This window comes from Lipotes vexillifer, unplaced genomic scaffold (assembly GCF_000442215.2).
Source record: "Lipotes vexillifer unplaced genomic scaffold, Lipotes_vexillifer_v1.1 scaffold1440, whole genome shotgun sequence".
NCBI lineage: Eukaryota > Metazoa > Chordata > Mammalia > Artiodactyla > Lipotidae > Lipotes > Lipotes vexillifer.
The window spans coordinates 479,844-499,210 of record NW_006793946.1 but is presented as its reverse complement, the minus strand read 5'-3'; the positions used below and the strand labels follow the sequence as shown (position 1 = coordinate 499,210).

The 19,367-nt window shown below is 36.3% G+C and overlaps 1 protein-coding gene across 1 annotated transcript in view; it reads left to right on the top strand.

Annotated features, from left to right (window-relative positions):
- GALNT13 (polypeptide N-acetylgalactosaminyltransferase 13) overlaps positions 1-18,638 on the top strand; it is a 223,947-nt gene extending 205,309 nt beyond the window's left edge. The window contains exon 10 of the mRNA XM_007466908.1: positions 17,752-18,638. Coding sequence (XP_007466970.1) covers positions 17,752-17,892 — 141 coding nt within the window. The 3' untranslated portion in view covers positions 17,893-18,638. The remainder of the gene's footprint in view (positions 1-17,751) is intronic.
- Positions 18,639-19,367: the final 729 nt, after the last annotated feature.

Here is a 19,367-nt window from a genome sequence, read left to right as displayed (position 1 = left end):
TGTGATGTTCAACTTGTCTAAATTTAAAATCATAATGTGGATTTTTTTGCCAAATTAAAAAATGTAGAAATCATAATGCAGAGAAGACACATGAGAATAGATTATAGAAATAATGCACTGCCTTTCTGGAAATTTCAACTTTGAAAGAAAACACTGATTTTATTTGTGAAGAGGTCAGCGGAAAGACATGATTTTTTTAATGAAATTGAAATACAATATTTATTTTTTATAATTACCTCTTCTTTAAGTTTTAGGTTTATGATCACTTTAAGTCTACAAAATAGTCTCAAGAACTGCTACCCAAAGTGTAATTCTAGGACTAGTGCCATCACCTGGGAACTTGTTGGAAATCAGGAATCTGAGAGACCACCCTAGACACACTAAGTCAGAGTCTGTATTTTAGCAAAATCCCCAGGTCATTTAGGTACATGTTAAGAGTTTAGGAAGGACAAGTCTAGACAGTGGCCAAACATCTGCTTATCTTTCTTAGTCTTTTTATATGCACTACTGAAAAATATTGCAAAGTTAGGAAAAAGCATAAATATGTTTTAGAAAATGACAAGGCTTCCAGGAGAGAGAGAGGAGGGAAATGGAGCATAAGGGTGAGAGGTGCTGAGATGAGAAAGGGGAGTAATTGCCAAGCAGCTCTAGTTTCATATTACAACCAGTGGAAAGTAGAAATAGCACTTGCTATTTTTTTAATTCTTTATCTATGGCTATCAAGGGCAAATTAATTCTTCTTTGAGAAACCTCTGAGGTGGCCACTTTCAAAGCAGAATAAGGAGTTCACAGAATTACAGAGCTGAAATTTACCTTTCAATTCTCTCCTTTTAGACTTTATTAGGAGGAAGCTAAAGTACAAAGATTACACCACCCATGGCTGAGGCAGGATTTAGGTCCTAATAAAGTAACCAAAGAAAGCTAGTTATCAATACAATTGTGAATCTCAGTGTGAACAACTGAAACATTCCACCCCTTATCTCACACAGTCCTTTCAATCTTAAAAAAGCAAGTCATAAATGGGAGAACTGTTCAAATATCCAGAGAAAATTGAAAAAGTATTAGTACAGGAAGGGGGACCCCTTCCAGGGCCCGAGAGTGGGCTCTCATCTAACACTCGGAAATGAATTGTCTGAGGAGACACACATGCTGACAAAGCAAGAGACTTTACTGAGAAGGGGCACCTGGGTGGAGAGCAGGAGGGTAAGGGAACCCAGGAGGACTGCTCTGCCATGTGGCTCACAGTCTCGGGTTTTATGGTGATAGGATTAGTTTCTGGGTTGTCTCTGGCCAATCATTCTGACTCAGGGTCCTTCCTGGTGGCAAGTGCATTGCTCAGCCAAGATGGATTACAGCAAGAAGGATTCTGGGAGGACATATGGACTGGTGTCTCCTGTCTCCTTTTGACCTTTCCCGAATTCTTCTGGTTGGTGGTAGCTTGTTAGTTCTATGTTCCTTACCAGGACCTCCTATTGTTAAGATAACTCACACAAGTGGTTACTACTGGGCCTGGCCAGGGTGGGTGGTTTCAGTCAGTGGTTCCCCTAATAACTCCCCTGGAGAGACTTCATACTCAAGATACTTCTTGGGAATTGGGGTGGAGGTCTCCTTCTTCTGTAACTACTTCCTGCTAAGAATGGGCATAGTCCTGCCTAGTAGAGTAGAAGTCTCTCTCCACCTAATGTAAATCAAGGTATTCCGTGCCCAAAACCAGCATTCACCCTTGTGGTAACAATTTAGCCTGAAACTCTTGGAGCCTGTTGGAGATGAAACAGACAGGGGCCTAACAGGATGGTCATCACCAGGCCCAGAAAAGGAAGGCAAAATCTGGGGTGAGAGCTGCAGGGTGTGTGGCTTCCTTCTGATTGGTTGGTGGTGAGGTAACAGGGTGGTGGCTCCAGGAACCTTGTGCTCAGCCTGAAATTACGATACTCTACCTGGGTGGGGGCCTTAGTTCCTGCAGAAAAACTCAAAGATGTTCTTATGCATACTCCTTAGGAGGAACCAGGACCCTGCCCTAAGGCTGCACCACCATTTGACTGCTCCTCCCCTATTTTTGCATCCCCTCCCTTCCCTGATTAACAACTGTTTGAATCTGCCCTTTGGAGCTCAGGGAAGGTCTGGGAGGCTGAATGAAGTCTATATCCTATAAACAAAAAACAGGGGACACAGAAAGGATTTGTATTCCAGAGCCCCCACAGAGTCCTATCAGTTTTAACTCAGGAAACTGGGTGATGACAGCTCTGGCCACTTCCTGCTAAAATGGGGCATAGTCCTGCCTCAATTTGGAAAACAGACACTGAATTGGAAATATTTCTGAGTTCCAAGTCCTGGATCTGAGTCTTGTATGATTCAAATCTCAGTCCCTTGATCTGCCATTTTAGTGTAACAGACCAGATTAGAAGTAGTTGGAAGAGTGACAACTGGAATTTTAATAGGCAAAATAAATCTCATTTATTTTCAGGAGAATAAGCCTGAAACCCAGTCTGGACCAGGCACTTTGGAGAGACTTGTAGCCACGTAGCCAGCTGTCTAGTTTTATCTAAGTAGGTTTTAACTTTTAATGTGGTGTTAACACATAGATAACAGGTTCTACTGGTCACCATACATGTCTCTTTTTGTTAATGTATGATCTAAAGCAATTCCATTGTCTAAAATGTAATAGTTATAAGAGGAGACCTTTAAAAAGTAAGGCTGCAGTTACCAGCTGCCAGCAGACATTGTTTTGAGAATGGCTGGTAGCATCCAATTCTGACACAGCTCAGAAAACTCAAGTTCTTAGCAATACAAGGACTTGTCTGAAATCACACCCATAGTGTCACCTAGTTATTTCATTGGATATCTGAATCACAGCTACTCCATTTTGACTTTTAATTGTAATACTATCCTTAATAAAGCAGATGTCACCGTTAATGATGTTAGTATTTCTCTAGATATGGGAACACATAAGAATTTGGGCTCATAAAATCTCCTGAAAGTATTTAACTATCTAAAGGCCTGTTCTGTCAGTTTTTCTCAGAGCACAGAGTACCTCATTCCTGATCTCCACCCTGAATTCCTTTCAGGGGGTGTTGAAGGTCAGTGGCCACAGTGGCCATTGACTTAATGCTTGCAGAAGCAGATGGCAAGTGCCAGTTTCCAGTCAGCAGGGCCCCTTCATGGTCATAAATTTGGTAAATTCGACCATGGTTTGGGGGAGCATTTCATGACCATTTCATCCCCTGGTGCTGGGAATGCTCATTCCCAGGTCTGGTGAAGATTTCACTGATAGGCCACTCAGTGTGCTATTACTGGACTAGGTCTTATTAACAGTGCCAAAAATCTCTGGGCCACCTGTCTTACTAGCCTCTTACAGTCCAGAAAAATACTCCCTCTTGTTGCTTTGTCCCATATCTAGAGTTCTGCTATTACAATCATTGATCTCATATGGAACTACGTATCATCATTTTATCAGAGGCTCAGTCACACATTTGGTAATACAAGAAACAAAAATGTTGTAAAACAGGCAATATAAAAAACAATATAGCTAGCAGATTAGTGAGGTCATAAGTAGGAATATAAGTCAAGAACTTCCATTAGGTGAAGCCCAGTATATCGCAGGTCATCTGACTGAGTCTGTTCTGTACCAATCCCTATCTTTAAGGGAAATTATATATTGGCATTGTCCATAAGGCACCCAGTGCAGTTTCCTAGTGTTACTAGACTGATTATCCTTAGTATGATTTATTTGTTCCCAACAGAGAGGAGCTTTTTACCTTAAATTACCATAGCCTGGTGTTATCTACTTAAATCCGTCCCATAATTGTGGGAGATTTTATTCCTTGGCTGAAACTTTGCTTGTTGCTCTGATTGAGCTTGAGTAATAGAAGAAAACTCGCATTTATGGCCAGGGTCAGAGCAGGCATTATTAATTGACCAGGTGAGGAGATTCCATCTAGTAATATCAATAGTAACCTGAACGTGACTATAATTTTTTTTTGAAAGTAAATTTCCTCACAGCTAACCAATTAGAGCCCTGGAGTGGAGAAATCCACCAAGGTAACCCAGAAGTACTAGACACAGGTTAACTGGCCACAAGCCCAACAACTGGATTGATTTTTCAGCCTAGCATAGGATCATGCCTATGATAGAAAGGCATTTGATTCATATGCAAAGGTCCAAGAATCAAGAAAACATTATAAATGATCATACAAGTCAGGTCCAGGATCTTGGGCTTGCTGTCGATTTCTGATATTGTCTTTTTCTCATCCTAGAAGGAATGTAGTTTCTCTTCTGTTTGAGCATTGTTCTAAGGTGAGTTTGAGGTCAGCAGTCTTCTCTATAGACCAGTCCAGTGCAGGGGCCCTTTGTAAGTGGAAATTAATCCAAGAGTCAATTCCCTTCAGTTTCAGTGTGCATGAGCTAGTTAAGAGTACCTGATAAGGGCCTTTCCGTCCAGGTTGGAGATAGTCCTTTCAATTATGCCTTTTCCAGCATGCATAATCCCCTGGTTGCTAGTTGTGGGGCATCTGATCTTCATCCAAAGATAGATTACTGAGATAAGCTTCAGAAATAAACTTAGAGTGTCCTTCAATTAAACTTTACATTAATATAACATAACAGCAAGGAACTATCTGGGAGGTGAGTCTTAGTAAATACAGACCGCCATTAACAAAACTGGAATTTAATATTCACTGAAACATAATCTTTTTCTCTCAAAAATTACCCTCGTTTTTACCAAATATAACCAAGTTAAGACTAGTCTGTTTGCAAAATAAGTTTGTTCTCAATAAACTTGGCCTGATGATTTATATAACTGTAATTCATCATATGGGTCTTTTGCTTGCTGAAACTTTTATAAGGAGTCTCAGACTGAACTTTTAAAAGTCCTCTCAGGGCTAGGAAAGTCACGCCAAGGGCTTATCACAGATTTTGCCTAACAGATCTAGGTGAATGCCTTCCTTTTCAAGGTCCCCAAAACACCTTGAGATTTCTGTACCTGTTATTGAGGTAGCCTTCCTAATTTACCTGATAAAGCTGCTGGGAACCTAAGGGTTTTCACTCTTGAAGGAGCAGAGAGAGAGAAAAGATAAATGTTTCAATTCTGCTTACAAAGGTATAATTTACCAAATTACTGTAAGTCATAATCAGTGTAAGGGGAAGGTTTTCCTTATACCTGGAAAACACAGATTTAAACCAGTAATTTTTCAGATAGAAACCATGAAAATTACAACCATATTCACCAGTTCACTCAGTCCTGTGTAACTAATCCTTTTTGTTAACAGCTTTACGAAGCCATCAGGTTTCCCATTAGAATTCTTCAATTTCTTACCCAGTTCAGCATTATGGTCTGAAAGTCAGAAACTTGTATTTATCCAAAAGTCCTTTCTATAAATCTTGTTGAAGAGGAAGCATTTTTGCAAAGGCATCAGAATGGAAACGTATCTGTCTATAATGACAAAAGACTTCAGGAGGTACTTTTAAATCTGTTTACAATGCAATTGACAAAGTAACTTGGTTACTGCTGTGACATACACTTTCAGATAATAACTAGAATTATGACTGATAACACTTTACCAGGACATATCAGATTTTTAGGAATTCCATATAATCTCTATATCTATATTAGTAACATGTACCACACAATATAACCTAAGAAGATTAAGTTCCCATGTAATTTAACGTACCAAATGAACCTAATTAGTTTACATCTCTCTTTGGGATGTTTCAGGGGCCCTTTGAAGCATCCCAAAGTTAGCTAGAGGTCAAAAGGACTTCATTAGAATTTGATTTAGGAACTTTTGTCAAAAAAATTCAAAAGGGTTTAAAACAGTCAGATAATATCATAGGTCACTGTGAAACAATAGTTATTCACTTAGCCAAAGTAACAATGAAAGATTTCAAAGGCAAATACAGAACAGATCACTCAAAAGGTAAAGAAACTTAAAATCTGTTATCAAAGGCAGTTCAACATTTTAAGAAAACTTGTCCTCTTAACAGAGAGAAAAGCCAAATTCAAGTTTTGCACCAGCTTACTTTTAAAATTCATTTACTCAATCAAATTTATTTTAAACTCAGTCAGTCCTGACCATGCACAAAATTCTTTTCTTGGGGCCCACTTTCCACAAAACTTTTTTTCACTTTTCTGTATCCATCACTTTATTTTTCCATTCAGAAACAGCTACCTGTAAGTCAGACCTACTTCCTTTTCCCTTAATAAAATGCAATTCCATGCCTCATACCTTTTTTTACTGAAAACACACATCCTACTTTCTTTAAGCAACCATGGACTGTCCTTTATATCAGCACTCTGTAGATTGGTAAACATAACCCGAAATAACTTCTTGAAAAATGTGCTTTCTTATAGAAAATATCTCAGTGTGGCACCAAACATATTTATTAACAGTCCTAAATACCTTTTGTTTCTCTGCAAAAGGAAGCCAATGTTCAGTAATTAATGTTTCGGTATCTTATTTGGGAATGACCTAGCTATTCAATAACCTTCCATCACTTAATTTAGCACAACTCTAGAATTTCAAGTTACCAGAATCTGGAGAGACTATTTTAGACAGACATTCCTAAAGCATAATTATTCTTAATAGAGTTTATCTAAAAGCTCTTATCTCATTTACATTTTCTTTCCTTAAAAGTTTCTTTACATTGAATTTTGTTGTTTTGTTTTTTGCTGACAAATTTGTAACAGATATAACAAGATTTTATTTAGCTTATATTAAACCTAGGTGCAATAAAAGTATTACACTTAATGTTGGTAACTCTAAAGATATGTCTATATCAATTAGATTGACAAACTTATACATTAATACCAGATATTAATTTAATACTGAATATTTCCCAGTTCACATAAACCCTAAATTCATTTACTTTTCTTTAAGTCAGTTGAACAGAGCTCATTTACAAATTAACCTCAGCAATATTATCCAAAGACAAAGACACATACTGAGACATACAAATATCCAGACAGACACAATGAAAGATTTAGCTTCATTTTCTAAACTTAGTCATAAATCAGGTATCACAATATAAAATTCACTAGTTTATAAATAACAGTTGGAATAAGTAAAATTTTTAAAGGCTTCTTCCCATTTTCCTCTCAGTTGCAGGAGTTAGAGATGGTCTAGATGAGGGTTCCTGAGAGCCCTGGTCTCAAGGCACAGGGAGAGAAAAATCATGTTCTCCTAGTAGGACTTGTTCTCTTAGGGTCAAAATTCTGAAAAGACGTTTGATCAAGCTTGCTTTTACTAACTGCATATGCAAAAAGAACCAGTTTTCAAGAGTTTTACCTAAACCAACTTTCTCTGGAGTCTAAACAATATGGTGGCCACACATATTCCCATTTCACAAGGCAGAATGGCCATCACAAATCACAACACAGAACACAGAGTATAAAACACACACAGGCCTGGCCATCCTAATCACACACTTGCTTAAGTACAAGATTGCAGTCTCTCAGAAAACCTCCAATAGAGACACAGAACTTTAGATCCGAGTACTAACAGAGTAAATGGAAATATCTCAGGTCTTCAAAAATCTCAAAGGAAGGAAAGGAGGCCAGTTTGAAGGAAGAGGGGAAGGAAGGGTGACAAAAGGGGTGGCCTTATGGATGTCTCCGGCCACCTGCAGACACCCAGGTGTCATGGGACCTTTCCCTGGGCTTCTAGGAAGGGAGGACGGGAACTCAACCCTACCAGAAACAAGAGACCAGACCAGAACCAGAATTCGAGTTCTCTGCCCACCAGAGGTGATCAGGCTCCGACCCTCAGTTCAGGCTGAGGCCCTTCAAGCAGACTCCTACGTACAGGATCAGGACAGAAGAAAAAAGGGTAGGATAGGAGGGGTTGAAAAGAGGAAAGAGAGGGAAGGGGAAAGAGATCAATACAATCTCTTGTTCCTTACCCAGTTGGGGCACTCTGGCCAGTCATCCACGTCAGGAGACCAGGGAAAAAAGGGTCCCAGTTGCGGCCACTGGGTCTGGTCCCTCGGCAGGTGAGCTGGTCCCTGCGTACCTTGAGTGGTCAGGATGTCAGTCATAGTAAAGAAGAGGTCCCACCAAAATCGCCATTTGTTGCAGGAAGGGGAATCCCTTCCAGGGCCCAAGAGTGGGTTCTCGTCTAACACTCGGAAATGAATTGTCCGGGGAGACACATGTGCTGACAAAGCAAGAGACTTTATCGAGAAGGGGCACCTGGGTGGAGAGCAGGAGGGTAAGGGAACCCAGGAGGACTGCTCTGCCATGCGGCTCACAGTCTCAGATTTTACAGTGATGGGATTAGTTTCTGGTTGTCTCTGGCCAAACATTCTGACTCAGGGCTCTTCCTGGTGGTATGCGCATCACTCAGCCAAGAAGGATTCCAGCGAGAAGGATTCTGGGAGGACATATGGACTGGTGTCTCCTGTCTCCATTTGACCTTTCCTGAATTCTTCCGGTTGGTGGTGGCTTGCTAGTTCCATGTTCCTTACCAGGACCTCCTGTTGTTAAGATAACTCATGCAAGTAGTTACTATCGGGCCTGGCCAGGGTGCAGTTTCAGTCAGTGGTTCCCCTAACGGTATCATAAAGCCTCAAAACACTGAGTCTATCCAGCTGCTTTGGTTTGTTTACTTCTTAAGTGAGTGGGGGGAGAAAAGAGAAGGAAATAAAGTTTACTGAATGTCTTTAATTCTATCTGTTTTCTCGTGCAATTCTTACAACAGTTCTGTAAGATATTATTATTTGTATTTTTCACATCAATCAAGTAGTGATTAGTGTGTTTAAATTCCTTGACTAGATCTGCACAGCCCAGGTTTCTGGCACTAACTCCAGCAATCTTTCCACTACACTACCTTGCTTCCTGAGGTCATTGAAAAAGTAAATATAATTGGATGCTTTCAAATGATGATTGACGATCTTTAGACAGGCGGGACCTGGGACCCTTTGCCGCAGTGCTGCAATGCTTGCACCTGGACAAATGACTCCTCAAGCTACAAATTACAAAGAAACTAAAAGGGACTAAAAATAACTGTGTGCATGCCCAGTTGGGGCAAATTATGGACAAAAAAATACAAAAAGACCAAAAAACCCAACTGCCACTTCTAAAGAGCCGGGAGCAAAGACAGGGTACTGCCCATGCCCCCTGCACACACCAGCTCGTACCACCCCCCACCTTGGAAAGGCCACAGGAGTGAAAAGGTTCCTTTGCTCGCTCCCCCAAGGTGGGGGGTGGGGGGTGCGAGCTTGTTCCTTACATGGGGTGAGGTTAGGGGTGTATTCAGGGGTCAGGCCAGAGGGGTGGCTTAGGTGTTTTTCCCACCCCTTTGGTGGTGTTGTGCACAGGGGGCATGCACAGTACCCTGCTCTTGCTCCCCGCTCTTCAGAAGTGGCAGTTGGGGGGTTTTCTGGTCTTTTTGCATCTTTTTGTCCATAATTTGCCCCACCTGTGCATGCACAGTTTTTTTAGTCCTATATAGTTTCTTTGTAATTTGTAGCTCAGATGTTTGTCCAGGTGCAAGCACTGCAGCACTGCAGCAAAGGGTCCCAGGTCCCAGCCTATCTCAATTTGATAAGTTAAATGTACAGTATTACAAATGAAAGAAATGGTTAAATATTATCAATTATTTGTGGTACCACATTGTATTCACACAGAATTTCTCCTTTCCTTAATAACTGGAAAGATGTACTGCAATAAATTTTGTCTATTTAGATAAACAGGCAGTCATAAAACTGCTTTGTCAGTATGGTCTGATTGCTTACGAATTTTAGCCACACGTATTCATAATATAATTAATTAATATCTAATTGTTTCACCTTTCATTTGAATGAAACTAAGAGCTTGTTGGTAATAAATACATGTCTTTGGCCAATTCTGATTTGAAATATGGAGTTTCCCACTTTCCTAACTAAATATTTCTTAAACAACACAACCATGCATTTAATTCAGTATCACTTTATACCTGGCCAAATATGTTCATTTTGGGGGCAACCTGAGCATCATTAGCAAAACTGGAAAATCCCCACCTGGTCTAGAATCTCTTGAAAAAATTCCTTGAACACTTTGGTGCTGTGAAAGCCCATTGCCACAAAGTTAAAACAAAAGGAAAAACAACCTATATTTCATCTCACTGAAATATTTTAAAGATTACTGTCATAAAGGTCTGCCATCCATCCACTCTCTTGTATTCAAGTTGTCTTATATTATTCTATTTCATTGCAATTGGGTTCCAATCCATTTGAAATCTGTATTTTCCTGCAATAAGTGCACATAACCACATTTCTTTTTGAACATTCAGGCGGCTACATACAGTGTGAGAATCTAATTTTAGAACAGAACACTTATGCTCAACAAACACTATGCAACAAAGAAAAAAAGGAAGCAAAATATGATGCTAAAAATAAGTCTTGTTTTTCATGTGACTGAGCAAGTTGACTGAGAAAATGCTTGTTATGAATTTGATATCCATCTGTGTCAAATGTTTTTCAGAGACACAATATCAGGAATTTTTTTTCAGTAGGTAAAATATATGGGATTTATATTTACTGAAATCACAGAAGCTTATATTTAGATTTTACTTAATGCCTCCTCTTTTATTTCACTTTATCAGAAAGCAGGTAAATGGGAATATAATTTCAAGGTAAGTCATCTATCCCTGAGTAGGATTCCTAACAAAAACAGTGGCTTGATTTACCTTTTGAAGGCTGTGTATATCAGACAAGTATTATATTTCCATAGTCCCACTGACCCAGAGCTGTGATTTCTTATGGAGAAACAATTAGTAAATAGGAATTTCAGTAGTTTAGTATTACACTTTTAGCTCGTTTGTTAAATACCTACACTTGTACACTTATTTTTTTTAATACTCATATTCTATTCTAACAAGTGCACAGATCACCTTGTCAGGAGATCATACTTAAAATTTTAAATAAGAACTTTATTATATTAATATTTAAATATTTGTTATTCTGTACTTGGTCAATAGGGGAAATCCTGTTTTTGCTATTAAATTAAATACCTATAACAGTCCAAATTCATTCTTTATGATTATATATAATAAAACTGACCAAGTTTCATTTTAAACTTTTCATATGGCATCTTTTAAACTGAGACCTGTATGACTGGTTCTTCAATCAACCATACAGTCACTTCTATCTGTTCATTAAAATATCAATTTTTTTACTTTGTGCTTTTTTACCCAAAGGTATGACCTAATTTTATAATTTTATGATTCTTATTTTGTCACCAAAATTGTTTCCCTAGCCTAATTCCAGTTGGCTTTCAGTAGTAATTGTATCTTTAAAAGGGTAGATTTAGGGCTTCCCTGGTGGCGCAGTGGTTGAGAGTCCGCCTGCCGATACAGGGGACACCGGTTTGTGCCTGGGTCCGGGAAGATTCCACATGCCGCGGAGTGGCTGGTAGCCATGGCCGCTGAGCCTGTGCGTCCGGAGCCTGTGCTCCGCAACGGGAGAGGCCACAACAGTGAGAGGCCCACGTACTGAAAAAAAAAAAAAGAAAAAAAAAAGGGTAGATTTAGAGATACTCCATGACACATCTTGTTTCAGATAGCAAAAATATGTTTAAAGGCAGGAAGCATTAACTTTTTCTTATGCGTCTTAAAATAGTATGATTGAAATTTTGTAAAATCCCAGGAAATACTAATGCTTTATATTTCAATAGAGAACAATTAAGTAATGCTATGTTATAAAGAGAAACCAATACCAGAATAGGGTTCATATCATCCTGTTTTCTAGTCAATATTTTAAAAAATGCTATAGGAAATGATATTTGGCAGTATGTTGCATGTCAGCCTGTATGTCACATTGCCTTCAAAACTGAGTTAATATGACAGTTTCCTACAGTTGCGAGAGGCATTTGTAACAAATATGACAAAGGGCTGGTATGCTTAAAAAAGAGCATTTAAAAATATATATATATATATTTATTTACATTTATATATATATATATATATAAATATCCAATATAGAAAAATCCAATATAAAAATATCCAAGGTCTTCAACACAGCATAGGAGATATGTAAATTAACCAATGAAAATGAAACAAAAAGGTATTTAAATAACTAAAAAGCCATTAAATAACTGTAAAAAAATGTCATTTCATATGTGTTCTTTTATCCATTTCTTTATTTATCCTGTCCATATGTCAAGAAATGTTTATAGCGGCAACACACAATACCGATGCAGATGCAGTGAAACTGACACAAATACAGTATTCTGGAATAGAGTAATCACAAGAAAACTGCTGTTGCTATTATTGCAAAATAATTACAGATTTTTTTAAAATTTACTAATATGTATTAAAATGTTCATACCTTTTGATCTTGTGATTTTACGTCTAAGAATCATTAAAGAAATGATTATAGATGTGGAGAGACATGTTCAGAGATGTTTATCACAGCATTATTTATAGTAGCTCCAGATTGGCTATCCCCCAACCCCAATGGAAAAGTTAAATGATTTTTGGCAAGTCTCCTTTGTAGAAATTATTTTTTAGGTTTTTAAAATATTTAATTATAAGAATGATGCCCACAATATAAAGTGAAGTCTATTTAACTAGATGAGCTCAATTACATAAATTTGCATAAGGGATTAAAATTACTAGAAAACCAATCAAATATTAACAATTGGTATCTCTTCTAAACAGAATACTCAGGAAAAAAAAAAAAAACTATACTTTTTTTTTCCCAAAACAAATGAAAGCACTAGATGTTTTGTGGGTTTTTAAAAATGAAAAATAATTTTTTATCTCAAAGGGGTTGTTTCAGATTTCTAATTTCTTCTGGTTTATGGTTTTTCAGAAGTACCTAGAGTGAAATTTCTTTGAGTTTGTTTCATTGTCATTCATGTGATAAACATTTTGAGGGAAAATATTACAAATATATATTTTTTTCAACAAATATATTTTTTATGGAAAAGTTTATATTGTATTCATATTCTGGAGGTACATTTCCTGAGTATAAGTAAAATCAAGTTTTTATTTTTGTTTTAAACCAAGGAAAACTTTATGATTCATTTTTCTTTTTAATAACATGAAATTCATAATCACTAACACTGCGGTCTTTGATGTTAACATGACATTTACCAAAAAAATGTTCATTGCAAAAAGAAATCACTAAGGGTAGAAGATTAGCAAACCCAGAAATTTAAAACAGTATAGATAGGAAAGGCAAGCTTGATTTCATAAAAAGCCCCCAAAACTAGTCTCCTTAACAAATCAACTATATGGTGAATAGTATCATTTCACAAATAAAATTTATTATATATGATAATATTACCTTTCCTATCTTTGTAAATCATTTATCTACCATTTGACTGTAGAAAGTAAGTCCATGAAATGGAAAAATCCAATGATTTGTATCCAGTAAGCTGCCCAAGAGATGTAGTTTAATTTTATCAGAATTTATTTTCTGCATTGGTCTTTCCACTCTATCAACAAACTTATAGAGTACCTCATGTGAGCAGGCACTAGACTTCATGATGTAGATTAGTCATGGTCCCTGGCCTTCCTGGAGCTTATGTTCCTGTGGAGGAAATAGATGGAAAACAAGAAACAGACAAATAAATTAATTACAAATTAATTAGGAGAATTATGTCAAATTAAGAGCCCAAATGGAGTTAATCATTTTCTTTTTCCTCCCTTCATTAACTTTCTAACTGACATTTAGATGAATGTACCAATGCATATGTGGAACACTTTTAATGCCACCAGGTTAGCCCTGTGAAAACACAGTGGAAATAACTTGAGTACCATATTGTACAAAGTAAAGCCAAGCCCTAAAGCTAAATTATCCCCTAGATTCTTCCCTGGCATCCACTCAAGTTTAGGGCAAAGGAATGAGGGAACCAAAGACCATAATCGAAAACTCACTGGACTAATCAACGGTTTTGAATATGCACTCACAGAATCTGAGCATTTTATTGCTGGAATGAACACTAAGAATATAACCTTTTCTATCCAAAATAAACTTTTGCCCCAAATGTTTCATCATTTGATCTCAGGCTCTTTTCCATATTCTCAGTCTTATCTTCAGTTACTCCTACTGAATACAGTTGACATGAAAGTCAGCTAAAGGGATGTGGCTCACAGCTCCATGGATGCAATTATTGTGACGTGTGCTTTCAGTGCTTAACCAGTAGAAATTGTATGTTGCTGAGAATGATTGATTTATTACTGCCTTTGTACTAGATTTTGTCATTACTCATTATTTTCTTTGTCAAACAGACCCACACTCTTCTTCACATACTCACCCAGTCCTGTCTCTCAGTAAGCAAAGTAGCTGATGGCTCCCAACAGCCCACTGTGGAAATATGTAATGATAACCCTTTGCAAAAATGGCATCTAAGAAACTATACAAGAATGGAAATTTTTAGAAACGTTTTTAAGAATTCTACTGATTACTTTCTCAAATAATTTTGGAGGTTTGTGTTGCAGACTTTATTAAATTTATTTTAGTGTTTTTCTTATGTTTTGGTACTGAAATCTAAACTTATTTCTTTAAAATGTGGTTTAAAAAAATCTTTATGTGCTATTTCTCCAAGGAGTTATTTTTCTTTTACTTCTTAGCTGCTCATTAATTTGGAGGCTGCATATATTAAGTGGTGTTTGTCTATTATTAATAGGTATTTTCCTATTAATAGGTATTAATAGGTATAATAGGTATATATTAAGTGGTGTTTGTCTATTAATAGGTTTGTCTATTATTTATTAATAGGTATTTGTGTATTATTTATTATTAATAGGTATTTTCTTTATTTCAAATATACATATGCATAAGTATAACTGATGGAATACATTATGACATATTAGCTCTTTCTAACTATAGCCATGTCTATATGACAATAGATTTTGTAACAGAGGTGGAAAAAACCAATAAAAAAAAACTAACAGCCCCAAAATTGTTTTTGGAACACTGTAATTATTAAATTTTGTTAATTTTTATTCAGATACTTTGTGTGCAGATACAACATATCCTTTCTAAAATTTACTATTTTAACCTGAAACTTAGAGCAAATGCATTATTGAAGACTAAGATGTAATTTTCAATAACTTTATGAAGTAAATTATTTCTGAGCATTTCTCTGTGGCTGGTTAAATGACATAATTATAATAATAAAAGCTTTTAAAAATTGTACTTTTCTGACTTGTATGATTTGTGAGTATCTTCGCAGTAGACATAATGAATTATTATTCAGTTCAAGTCCAATAAGTACCTGTCCTAGTTCTTGATCTAAGGGGATTATTGTCCTGTAAATAAAAGCTATTATACTGTCTAATACCTCGCTATGAGAACACATGGGAAGTTAGGGAGTTATTCTGGTTCAGATGAATCAGTTAAAGGTTGTTAGTAGGGGACACAATTGAGCTTGGGATACTTGTGACAAGGCTGAGAATGGAAGTATGGAGAGGAGGGGGAAGAGGGGTGTTGTTTAGATTAGACTTACATTTGATACAGGGCATTCCAAACATACATTGAAAAGCTGAAAAAGTCCGGACCTTTTGCACCAGACAATTTGCATATATTATCTTAGTTTGTTTTCCAAGAAACCATACCTGGTAGGTGTAATGCCCACCAAGTGGTCATCTCAGATTTAACTATTTAGTCTCACAAAATTACAAGTCTTTTGCACTTAAAGAGGCCCACTATTTGCCTTCCTATCTGGTATTATAATGCAGTTTATCAGATGCAGATGCAGATGCAGTTAATCAGAGGTCATTTTTACTGTAAGTCATTGATGCCTATAAACATAGTTAACAATTTTACCCTTAGGTTGCAAGTGATCACAGATGGCTGACTAAAGTTCAATTTTTTTAAGCAGTAGGGGAAAGAGCATTTTTACATATTAGTAAGTATAATTAAGCATCTGACAAAGTATGTCCTCAGAATGATTTGGTAGCTTGCCCAAATTTTCATGGCTAGTAACTTGGGAAGCAGAAATTCACACTTATGGCTATCTAACCCTAAAATGCCTTTCTACTCCACTACATTGAAAAGGAGAGTATTTTCCTTGGTTGGTTATCTTAACAGCAGTGGCTTTTGACTACTAATGAATTCCTTCAAAGAAAATATTTATGCATTTTTTAGAAAGAATACTTACTAATATTTTAGAAACTATCATATATGTAATTGACAACACATATTCAATCTAATCCTTAAAGTCATATACGTGTTTTTTAAAAGGATCTAATAGAAGCAAACAAGGGTAAGTGGCTTTTTTGGAAAAGGACATATATACACAAAGGACCTCAGGTATGTAACAAAAATGAACATTTTGATTTTTTAACTAGAACTTTCTAGAAAAAAATGCTTGTTTTCTTTTGTATCTTTTTCCAAGTTGGCTTTTGGTTCATAAATGAACAAAATAATTTCTGGCATCATAAGCATAAATCAACTATCTTCTTGCCTATCTTTGGCCATTTCTTCTTTTGTCCATTTTTCAGTATAAATGGTTTGATTCCATGTATTGGAAAGAGCAACAACAAAGGCCTAAATCTTCAAATCTTCTTCACATCTAATAGCCTTGCTCTTTTAATTTCCTGTTTGTTGTCTATTAAGCATCCTTTACCACAAGCCTATTTTCCATTCTATCTTTTCTCAGGACAGTGCAGTTCGGGGTGTTTATAGTCCTAATCCAAAACAAATTATAAGTGTCTAGGCAGTGTTTCACCACCATTTTTTTGCATGCCCCCTGCATTTTTTATTTTCTGACTTTCAATATAATATCAAGAGCCCACTCCCCCCAAAAAAGTATTTGTCTACCTTTAATTTTGGTAATTTGCAACAAAAGTATAATATATGGATACTTTTTTCAAGATATATCTCCAAATCACCTCCCATATTCAAACACGTCTCTTCTGGCTGGGGAGTTTTTCATGTAGTATGGTTCTAGGCATTGCCCATGAAACTAAGCAGAACTGTATATGACAATGTATACAATTAGTGCATAAGTTAGTATATAAAACCATGTGGACTTAAAATGTATATCTGAAAAGTCCAAAAATATGACTTCAAAATGTAAATGTGAACTCAAAAGAGAAGACTGGTTAACCTGGTGCAATTATTGGAATTACATTTCAGCATTTGGGTACTGAGAGGATGCTTATTAATACTGTTGTTATGAAAATATATATAGGTATACTATTTTAAAAATATGTCCATCACATCTGTTTTTATTTGATGCTGGTATTTTTTAAGATCCTTAAAAATGCAAACTAAATATGGTGAGCACACCATCAAGATAGATCTTTGTTGCTATGGTAATTACTCTTCTACAATGAATGCCTCACAGTCACAGATACTATGGCTTGTATAGTATTTTGAAAAGGGAACATCTCCAGCAGTTTTGTTCATCTGGGTCACAGCTGTGACATCTCTTTTCATATTTGCCAAATGGTTACTAAGTAACACATGCCCAAGAAAACTAAGATTCTGTAAAAGCTTGTTAATATTTGCACTCCTCAACTGAACTCTAAACTCACAAATGGGCTTTTTGCAAAGGAGCCGGAATTCTTGGCAACGCATGATAAATGTCGGCCAATTTCTTTAACCATCTGCAAACAAAGGTGCATTAGACAATGATAAAACCATAACAGTGAAAGTTGTATAATAATTAATTCAGAGCCACCTGTGCACAGTTCCTTTTACAAACATATCGCAATGTTTATACCAAGGAAAAAAAAAGGACTTTTTAAAGAGCAGATTTAATCTGATGTGCTAGTGAAGTTTAAGATAAAATATGTTGCACTGATTATTGGTTATCTTTTACAGAGACTCACCTTGAGACATGTTAACAGTAATCAATGTCTAGATGAACCTTCTGAAGAAGATAAAATGGTGCCTACCATGCAGGACTGTAGTGGAAGCAGATCTCAACAATGGCTGCTAAGGAACATGACTCTGGGGGCATGAAGACCATTTCCCCTTAGCCATGAAAGTGTCTACACTTATGCTTTTCCATTATTTCAATTAGGAAAAAATATTAACTTTGTTGAATTGAAAGTTTTAAAATCCTTTTAGTATTCTAAAACAGTTGTTTATAATTCATTTTTAGGAATGTTTGCTTATTTCCCTACTAAAATTTGTATCTGATTAAAAAGCACATAGACAGAATAAATAACAGCAAACTGTTATTAAACATCAGAACAACTTGAAAAACAAATTGTGTTTGCTTTTTAAAAAAAAATTATTGCCATCATGTCACAGGATTAGTTTGGGGGGGGGGCTACTTTTAGTTTTTTCTTATAATGTGGAAAAAGGGACAATGTAAATGCCTTATAAAGTAACTTCATTATGAAATGTTATAAATTGTTTTATAAACTGTTTCTACTGGACCTTCATGGAAACATGTTGAATTTCTATGTCAACAGCAAGGCCATACATTGAATTACTTCTAAGCAATGAATTTGTTGCTCAAAAATCAGCTCCAAATTTTGTACCAGGAAAAAACTTAAATTGGATATTGACATCTCATAGAGTTCTTATAAAAACATCACATTTAAACAAAAAAGTGGAGGACAATTTGAAAATTCAATTTAAAGTACATGAAATCAGAAGAAACTAGCTAGTCATTGAGGGGAGCAAAATGAAGCTAAAAAACAATTGAAACATTTTAAAAAGATATTGTTTGGGTTGCAATCACTTCTAACACAGGCTGAGTGTAACAATCAGCTCAGTCCTAGAATTGATGTGGGAAACTCAATTTTTAACCACTTTGTCTCATAAACTATACAGTTGTTTTTCTCTTCACTCTAGAGACGGGGACTTGTCACTTAGGCTACACAGAATTGTAGATGAAGGGTAGAGTATTAGCCCTAATTTTTAATTCTTTGGCATTTAGGATTTTAATTAAGTCACCGTGACTACTTTATTTTTATATTTAAATAAAATAATGCATTACTATCAGAATTTCATTGCTATGCCAGAATATCTAAAGTTTTCATCACTGGGGGAATGAACTCAATATATATCCATTAAACTTTTATTTTAACTGAAATGCTAGATATCATTTGCCATAAATTATGACTCAAGGAACACAGTCATAATTAGGCTACCTTCACATGTTCTTTTTCCATCTTAAAACACTTTGTATTCAAAATACATAAGTAGAAAACATGAAAAAAAAATCTGTGACACCATTTAAAATGCCCATAAACTTGCTCTACATATGTATTTTATTCATTGTAAATGCACTCAGCAGCTAAGAGAAATTTTAGGGAGGGGGTGGTGGGGGAATGGAAGACGTGACCTCTAGAGTAGAGAATGTCATATCGCTGGCTCTCATTCTTTCTTTAAAAGCTCTAATAGAAAATATTAATCAGTTTGATCAGGTTGGCTACAGGCAATCTCTCGCGCTCTCTCTCTCTCTCTCTCCCCTCACTCACACA